The sequence below is a fragment of the Rhinopithecus bieti genome, unplaced genomic scaffold, assembly GCF_001698545.2.
Source record: "Rhinopithecus bieti isolate Rb0 unplaced genomic scaffold, ASM169854v2 scaffold_1014, whole genome shotgun sequence".
Taxonomy (NCBI): domain Eukaryota; kingdom Metazoa; phylum Chordata; class Mammalia; order Primates; family Cercopithecidae; genus Rhinopithecus; species Rhinopithecus bieti.
This window is the reverse complement of record NW_016803499.1, coordinates 1,230,523-1,239,858: the sequence shown is the minus strand read 5'-3', so window position 1 is coordinate 1,239,858 and position 9,336 is coordinate 1,230,523. Positions and strand designations below refer to the sequence as shown.

The following is a 9,336-nucleotide window of genomic DNA, read 5'->3' as shown; positions in this document are numbered from 1 at the left end:
GAGAGAGAGAGAGAAACAGGGAGAGAGAGAGAGAAAAGAGAGAGAGAAACAACAGAGAGAAAGATGAAGATTAGGTGCTTTACTCTCAGGATCATCCAAGGCCATACAGAATGTCTTTTACACTGTTTATAAATCTCCTCACTATAGGCCCTGCAGGTCCCTTATCCAACTTTTTGATTAAATTGGATAAAAAGGAACAGGTCAAAAAAGGGAAACTTCTTGTTATTGTCTTATCACCCTTAGTAGCAGGCACATACTTGGGAAAGTCAGATTTCCTGTATATGAGACATGCTAGAGCAAGTAGCAGTGGGCAGGGAGCAGTGGAGCCGTGAGGGGAAAACAACAGAGCTAATGGCCTGGCAGGGTTCCTCACACCCAGAGCTCTACCACCATGTGAGGCTAACAATACAAGCCCGCACCCATCATCACATTGTACGGAGCAGTTTCCTGACCCTGTGTGAGAGCAGAGAAGACACCTGTGATGGTGAAACAAGGCACTGATGAAGGGATTTTAGTATGAGGAAATGAGATGAGGTCAAAGGAATTTGTACATAGAAACTGCAGCTGAATTTGAATTAAAGTAAACCACGAAATGCTTACTTTGTGCTTCATTCAATTGTAGCAACTAAACATCACTTCTGAGTAATTCAAACCTGAAAGTGAAGTCTAGGATGTCATATTGGTGTTGGACTATATATATATATATGTGTAAATTCTGTAGCACTGCCAAGTCTGAATTCAAATCAGTACCCTGGAATGGAGCTATCGGTGAACTGTGAGACAAAAATCAGTCAATATAGATATAAGGATATATGAGCATAGGAGGAAACAATTATATACCATTTACATATGCCTATATGCATTCATATTAAATCAAGGCATGCACCCACAGGTACTGCAGAGAAATATACAGGTTGAGATTAGGAAAGGTTCAACGGCATTAATGGAAAAACAAAAAACTGTTACATGTGTCTACATGATCTCACTATAGGAAATGAAGGTGCCTTTATGCCTTCTTGCATGAATTTAGATAAAAGATGACCACATAAGAAGATTGATTTTTCTTACTAGTCTGTTTGATACTCTGAGTAACAATCAAAAATAATTTTCAGACTGCCTATATGTGAGACCTTATTACAATGGCTGAAGACAGCAGAGAATCCTCTTTGGAAGCAGAAAAGGATAGCAGGGGACAGAGAGTAGTGAAGACCTCCGGAGAAGAGAAAAAAAGCTAACAACCCTAGAAATGTTTTCGACCCTGCAGAACTCTGCCACAATACAGGGTGATACTCCCAACTCCAAATACCATCATACTGGATTGTGTCCTTGACTCAGACCTGCAGTTACTTTACCCTACTTGTGGACCAAGAGAGACGATCAAGCAAAGAAGTAATGGAGGGCCTTCAAGGCAGCACATTTAGTGGAATAAGAGGGCTGACTACCTCCACACAAAAGTTTAGTTTGAAATAACTGCCACCACACAGGCTGTCAGGCACTGGGACTGAGGTCATAATAAAGAGGTTTATTTAAATCTGGAAGCATTATGATTTTCCCTAGCCTAAGATGTTGATTGCCATCGTATAAATCCTCCTTTCTCATAAAAAATGACATTTCAGAACCAAATAGTGCTATACAAATGAATAGTCAGAATTTCACTGGTTTATGTGTAGAGTAATGAAAGTGAGTTTTTCCAGAAGAGTGAATTTGGAATTGTGTCTCCTGTCTGACTGTGTTCTTTTAACATCCTCCAGTCCACCCACAAATGAATTATCAGGCACGAACCTGGAGGCACGTATCAATGAAAGGTGAGCTATGCATATATGTGTCTTTATTAATCTAATTAGAACTGAACATAGAAGTATTCACACATACAGGCACATAAACAAATATATCCATCCATCCATCCATGCGTCCATCCATACACACTTCTCTCAACACACATCCACTAACAACCCATGCACACAATGGAAACATACAACAAGCAGACAGATGGACGGACACTTGTGGAGTTTATTCTGAGAAGCCTGCATGGCCATAGAGAGTGGTTTTTCACAGGGTTTTGAATTCTTCTCATCATAGCTTTTGCAGGTAGCATTGCATCCTTTTCTAATGGAGTCATATAGAAAGGAGCAGGTCACAGGAGAGCTGCTGCTTCCTGTTAGTGTATTTGTCACCCTTAGTTCCTAGTAAGCAGCTTCTTAAAGGACTCATATTTCCTGAGTTTGAGAGCCTGTGAGATTGACAGAAGGCAGGAGAAAATCCTATTTGTAACATGGAGGAGATGGCAGCCGACAAGGAGCAGTGAAGCCCTGGGCAGAAAAGAATGGAGCTAACGGAACATGGACTTGTCCATCACACTCTAGAGCTCTGTCAGCACATGAGGTTGGTGCTAAAACACAAACACAAGCACAGCACCTCATTGGATGCAGCCCTTCTTTAGGCCCACAGCTACTTGCCTGTGTCTCCTGGACAGGAAAGACTAGCATGATGGGTGAAAGGAAAGAGGTGACAGAGAGATCCAGGAAGTGGGCCATAGATGGGATTTGAGGGAGAAATGCCTACAGAGTGGAGTTGAATTCAAAAGAAATTCACCCACAAAAGACTGTCGTGCATTGGCCAGCTCCGGTGGTAGAGAGTTTTGGTGAACTCTTGAGTCAGTGAGTCTTAGATAGGTGTAAAGTATGTGCTGCAATCGTATAAAGTATGATGTGTAGGGTAAATGGCATGGCAGATTCCAAAGAACCAAACACACACATGACTTCTGTAAGGGTAAGGCAGTTTACAGGTTGAAAAGTAATTGGAAGGTCGGGTGCGGTGGCTCATGCCTGTACTCCCAGCACTCTGGGAGGCCAGGGCGGGTGGATAACAAGATCAGGATTTCAAGGCCAGCCTGGCCAATGTGGTGAAACACCGTCTCTACTAAAAATGCAACATTAGCCAGGCGTGGTGGTGAGTGCCTGTAGTCCCTGCTGCTCGGGAGGCTGAGGCAGGAGAATTGCTTGAACCTGGGAGGCAGAGGTTGCAGTGAGCTGAGATCGTGGTACTGCACTCCAGCTTGGGTGACAGAGCGAGACTGTGTCTCAAAAAACAACCACAAAACAACAATAAACAAAAAGAAAAAACAAAAGCAATTGAAACTATTATGAACTGAACATGTTACATCTAGGAAGTTACATGTTGTCTTAGTATGTACATTTTAAGTTCTTTGGCACTGCCCTGTGTGAATTGAGAGTATGTTCTAGTAGGCTGGCCAGTGCAACATGCGATATAAAGGAATACAGTTATCCATGTATCTATGCATATACAAACACATACATGCATTCATACACACAAGAGAGACTGAGTTGGGCTATTGGCTATCACAGGCATCCATGGGAACAAGGAGTTCCCTGGAAACTATTTCTAGAGTCCTCTCAGAATGAGCTTTGCATGGAATATTCTTTTGTTTTTTGGATGGAGGTAGGAAAATGGGGAGGAACTCATAGAGGGAGGCTCTTTATGTTAGTGTTTGTCACATTTCCTTTCTGTGAGAATGAGACTGTACTAGTAGTGTGGACCAAGGGAGAAGTGAATCCTGATTGGAGCAAGGAGATAGGAGTGGACAAAGCTCAGAGAAATGCCAGCCAAAAAAAAAAGAACAGAGCTAATAACCCTGGAATTATTTCACACCCTCCAGAACTCTGCCTTTATGTGAGGCTGACTGCCTTGGCCCATACCCACCCTCACATGGGATGGAGCCCTTGCTTGAGGCCTGTAACTACTTGGCCACAACTCTTGATCAGGAAGGACAACTAGGATGGGTGGAAAGTGAGGAGGTGATTGGAGGTGATAGAGAATGAGGAACTCAGATGGGATTATAAGAAGGGGGACTTACAAACTAAATTTGAACTGGAATTAAATGCTCTCCAGAAATGCTCTTACACATTGAGGTGTAGATACCATTACTTAATATGGATGCATCACTATGTTCACAGCCTAAGATACTCACTGTTGGCATATAAAACCTCATTTCTAATAAACAGCAAATGCCATCCCAGGTCAAGTTAGTGATGTACATACATGTGAATAATTACAGTGTAACTGGGGAATAGCGCATAGACTAACTGTAGCTATTTGTTGCAAAACATTAGGATTACCCCTTGTGTCTGACTCTGACCATATTTTTCCTTTAGTGCCCATCCGAATGCCCTGGTGGGAATCGTTATTGAGAGAAGCCCCAGTGACAGGTGAGTTACTAAAGTTGTACACATGGCCAGGTGCAGTGATTCGCACCTGTAATCTGAGCACTGGGAGGCCGAGGCAGGCAGATACCCTGAGGTCAGGAGTTCAAGACCAGACTGACAAACAAGGTAAAACCCCGTCTGTACTAAAAGTACAACAACTAGCCCGGTGTGGTGGCAGGTGCCTCTAATCCCAGCTACTCGGGAGGCTGAGGCAGGAGAATTGCTTGAACATGGGGAGGTGGAGGTTGCAGTGAGCTGAGACCGTGCCACTGCGTTCCACTCTGGGCAGCAGGAGAAAAACTTTGTCGCAAAACAAAAAAAGAAAGAAAGAAAAAAATGATGTACACACACACATGCACAAAACGGGAACAGAGAAAGAGACTGAGATTGGTGTGAATCACTCTCAGAAGTGTTCACGATAATACAGAGTGTCTTTGACACAGTTTCTTGATCATCTCACTGTATCACGTATAGATAACTTCCACATTTTTACAGTTTAGAAAAAAAGAAACAGACTATAGAGAGAGGCTTCTGTCTGTTACTGTCTTTTCACCATTTGTTAGTAGCAGTCAAAGGCCTTGGAAACTCTGATTTTCTGTGTATGAGACATAGCAGAGTGGGCCGAGGGAAGAGAGAATCCTGTTTGGAGTGAGGAGGAGGTAGGAGTGCTTGGGGAACTATAAAGCCCTCAGTAGAAAGCAACAGAGCTAAGAGCCTTCGAGGTGTTCTCCACCCTCCAGAACTCTGTCACCACGGAGGCTGGAGCTCCAAACCTCAAATCACTGTCCTATTGGATTGTGCTTCTGTGTCAGTCCTCTAGTTACCTGACCCTTTTTGTGGGGCAGGAGAAACCACCATGCTGGGTGAAGGTAAGGAGGTAATGGAGGGCCTTTGAAGCAGAACATTGAATGGAATAAGAGGGCTGACTACCTGCAAACAGGAGTTGAGTTTGAAATAGCTGCCACCACAAAGTCTGTTACACATTGGGACTGAGGTCATAATAAAGAGGTTTACTTAAACCAAGAAGCATTACTATTTTCTCCAGCTTATGATTTTGATTGTCGTTGTATAAATCCTAATTTCTAATAAAGAAAAAAGACATTCTGTATTCCAACAGTGCTATACAAATGAATAGTCAGAAATTAATTGGTTTCTGTCTAGAGTAATGATAGATAATTTTTCCAAAATATAAATTCAGAATTATGTCTCCTATCTGACTGTATTCTTTTATCATCCGCCAGTACACAGACAAATGAATTTAAAGGAGCAACCGAGGAGACACTTACGAATGAAACGTGAGTAATAAATAGTTAAATAAAGACTCCCATCAGCATAAGTGTACACAGAACTAAACACACACAGGCACATGAGCAAATCCATCCATCCGTCCATCCATCCATCCATCCACCCATGCATCCACCCACACACACTTCTCTTCAGCATGCGTACACAAATTAATCCATGCACATGATGGAAACCTAGAACAAGGAGAAAGGAAAAAGATGGACATTTGTGGAATTTACTCTCAGGAGCCTGCATGGCCATATAGATTTTTTTTTTTTTTTAGGAGAGTTTCCAATTCTTCTCATTGTAGCATTTGTTAGTAACTTTGCATCCTTCTTTGGTGGAGTTGTATAAAGAGGAGCAAGTCATAGGAGAGTTGCTTCCTCCTGTTAGTGTATTTGTCACCCTTAGTTCCTAGTAAGCAGTTTTTTTATGGGACTCAGATTTCCTGAGAGAAATTAATTGGTTTCTGTCTAGAGTAATAAAAGCTGATTTTTCCAAAAAAGTGAATTTAGAATCATGTCTCCTAGCTGACTGTATTCTTTAATCATCCTCTAGCCCACACAGCAGTGAATGTAAAGGAGCAGCCCTGTTGTCACCTATCAGTAAAAGGTGAGTTATCAATCCATAAAGACACACGTATGCATAAGTGTGCTTAGAGCTATACACACACACAAGCATATACACAAATAGATCCATCTATCTCCATCCATACACACTTCTGTCAACACATTTACGCAAACCCACGCACACAATGGAAACACAAAACACGGAGACAGACGGACATCTGTGGAATTTACTCTCAGGAGCCTGCATGGCCACACAGTGTTTTTGACAGGGTTTCCAATTCTTCTCATTGTAGCATTTGTAGGTAACTTTGCATCCTTTTTTGATGGAGTTGTATAAGGAAGTCAGTTCATAGGAGAACTGCTTCTTCCTGTTAGTGTATTTGTCACCCTCAATTTCTGGTAGGCAATTTTTTAAAGGATTCAGGTTTCCTGAGTTTGAGACCCTACCATAGTGTGCCAAGAAAGGAGAGAATCCTATTTGCAACGTGGAGGAGATAGTGGCCAATAAGGAGTCGTGAAACCCTGGGAAAAAAAGAATGGAGAGAATGGAATGTGGACTTGTCCCACCCCCTCGAGAGCTCTGTCCACATGTGAGGTTGGTGCCCAGACCCACCCCAAACCACCACCTCGTTGGATGCCGCTTTCCTTAGGTGCGTGGGTACTTCACTGTGTCTCACGGGCAGGGAAGACTAGGATGATCAGTGAAAGGAAGGAGGTGGTGGAGGGTTTTCCCAGTCATGCGAAAACCTCTCCTGGAAATAAATCATAAAGGTGTACGTAATACGGGAAACCTGATTCAAGTTAATTATAGTGTAATGCTCAAGAAAATTTGCAAAATGAATGAGATTCTACAGAAGGAATAAAAGGATTGTGTTTAATCAGTGACTGATTAAGGAAACATCTAGGTGAGAATTCTGTAGTTGCTCATTAGTATCATTAGCAATAGTATGTGAGTTTTGTATGTAGTATTGATTTTTAAGCCAATAAATCTTGAAAAGATTTATTAAACGTCCTTATTTTATAGGACATTGGAGGCATGGGCAAATTAAAATGCATTTCTATTATTATTTTTTGAGACGAAGTCTCACTGCTGCGCAAGCTGGAGCACAGTGTTGCGATCTCAGTTCATTAACCTCCACTTCCCAGGTGCAAGCGATCCTCCTGCCTCAGCCTCCTGAGTAGCTGGGACTGCAGTCACGGGCCACCATGCCCGACTAATTTTTTGTATTTTTCATAGGGGCAGGGTTTCACTGTATTGGCCCGGCTGGTCTTGAACTCCTGACCTCATGATCCACTCGCCTCAGCCTCCCAAAGTGCTGGGATTACAGTCATGAGCCACTGTGCCTGGCTAAAATGTATTTCTGATCTGTACATAGGTTTAATTTATATATAGTTTAATTAATCTCTGATTAATTGACCATTGATAAATGAGTCTTTGTTAATTGTTGGACTTTACTTACTGGCCTTCTGTGGTAGGATTTGCATACCCTCACTTACATACGTACGTATTTCATATTTATGGAAAATCTATTCCTTTTGGTACAAAAAATGTATTTGCTAATAGTGTCAAAAAAGAGAAATTCACTCTGTGCCCATGTACCTTTTTGCTCCATCAGCACTGCCTTCAGTGAAATGACAACAGTAACACATGAAGGGACTTTCAACAAAATTTGAGGTTTAAGTAAATAAAAAACTAGATGTAAACATATATATGTAAATACACACATAGACACACACAAAAGCATACATGTAGAAAAGAGAGATTCAGATTTGGGAAGTTCATTGGAGCATCCATGACAATACAGAATGTTTTAGACACTGTTTTCTAAAGTCTTATTACTGTAGTATCTGAGTTACCTTTCTTTCTTTGATCTAGTTGGATAAAAGAGGAATAGGTCTTAAGAGAAATGCTTCTTGTTCCTATTCCATTGGTCACCCTTATTTAGCAGCACCCTGAAACCTTAGGAAAATATGAGAATGTGTGTGTTGTATGACACTCTACTAGAGTGAGCCAAAAGAGGCAACAGTCCTATTTGGAGCAAGGAGGAGGTAACAGTGAGCAGGGAGCTGAGGAGCTCTCAACAGAAAAGAACAAAGCTAATAGACCCCGGTCTCTCCGTCTGTTACCACATGAGGCTACTGCCCCAAAGGTAAACACACCGTCAGATCGTATGGAGGCCCTGCCTTGCGTCTGTAGTTACTTTAGCCCTATCTGAGGGGCAGGAAAGACATCCGTGATTGGTGAAGAGTTACTGGTGGTATTTGAACGTGAGAAGGCAGAAAATTACAAGGGCAAGCAAGGTGATTATTTACAAACTGAAGTTGAATTTATGTAAATTTTGCCAGAAACAGCAACTTGGGGATTACGTTTAGGAGTAAAGAAATGTATATAAACTTGAATCATTAAGTTTTTTTCACAGGCCAAAAAATTTCATTACAAACATCTAAAACTTCATTTCCAGAGAAAAATTAAATACCAGGTTTCAAATAAATAACTGATTAATGCCAATTTTTCAGGGTAACTAGATTATAGATTGTAGAATAATTTTGCTAATTTGTATCAGAAAATTAAGTCTAGGATAACATGTGGAGTCTTGCTATGTGCATTTTAATCCTTTAGCTACTACCCCATTGAATTAAAAGAGTAACGTGTGGTATAGTCATCAATGATGGGTGAGATTTCAAAACATGGAGAGAAAGAAGAGAGGGATGTGTTGAGATTGGTGAAATTCACTCACAAATGAAGTGATAAAGAAGTACACTTAAACTGTGATTCATTAGACTGTTTTTTTTTTTTTTGAGGTGGAGTCTCGCTCTGTCACCCCGGCTGGAGTGCAGTGGCCAGATCTCAGCTCACTGCAAGCCCCGCCTCCCGGGTTTACGCCATTCTCCTGCCTCAGCCTTCTGAGCAGCTGGGACTACAGGCGTCCGCCACCTCACCCGGCTAGTTTTTTGTATTTTTTAGTAGAGAAGGGGTTTCACAGTGTTAGCCAGGATGGTCTCGATCTCCTGACCTCGTGATCCGCCCGTCTCGGCCTCCCAAAGTGCTGGGATTACAGGCTTGAGCCACCGCGCCCGGCCTAGACTGTTTGTCAAGGCCCAAGAGCACTTTTACATAATGTAAGGTTTTCTTCTAGGAAAAAATGATGTATTAATAGTAGACTCCAAATCACTGACATATACATTTTCAGACTTCAACCAGTTTATAAATGTAGAGCAATAGTATATAACTTCAACCAGAAAAGTATGTCTCTGAAGTC

General features: G+C 41.8%; 1 protein-coding gene across 1 annotated transcript; it reads left to right on the top strand.

Annotated features, from left to right (window-relative positions):
* The first annotated feature begins 1,662 nt into the window (after positions 1 to 1,662).
* On the top strand, positions 1,663 to 6,146 carry LOC108538372 (phosphatidylinositol 3,4,5-trisphosphate 3-phosphatase TPTE2). The gene is made up of 4 exons (XM_017886422.1): positions 1,663 to 1,805; positions 4,173 to 4,226; positions 5,465 to 5,518; positions 6,066 to 6,146. The coding sequence occupies exons 1-4, from the start codon at positions 1,663 to 1,665 to the stop codon at positions 6,121 to 6,123; spliced, it is 309 nt and encodes a 102-aa protein (XP_017741911.1). The 3' UTR covers positions 6,124 to 6,146.
* Positions 6,147 to 9,336: the final 3,190 nt, after the last annotated feature.

Bases quoted from the DNA above. Each gene is read 5' to 3' on its own strand.
- LOC108538372 (XM_017886422.1), top strand. From the start codon at position 1,663: ATGTGTAGAGTAATGAAAGTGAGTTTTTCCAGAAGAGTGAATTTGGAA. The intron at 1,806-4,172 runs GTGAGCTATGCA...TTTTTCCTTTAG, and splicing joins GAGGCACGTATCAATGAAAG to TGCCCATCCGAATGCCCTGG. The intron at 5,519-6,065 runs GTGAGTAATAAA...ATCATCCTCTAG, and splicing joins GAGACACTTACGAATGAAAC to CCCACACAGCAGTGAATGTA.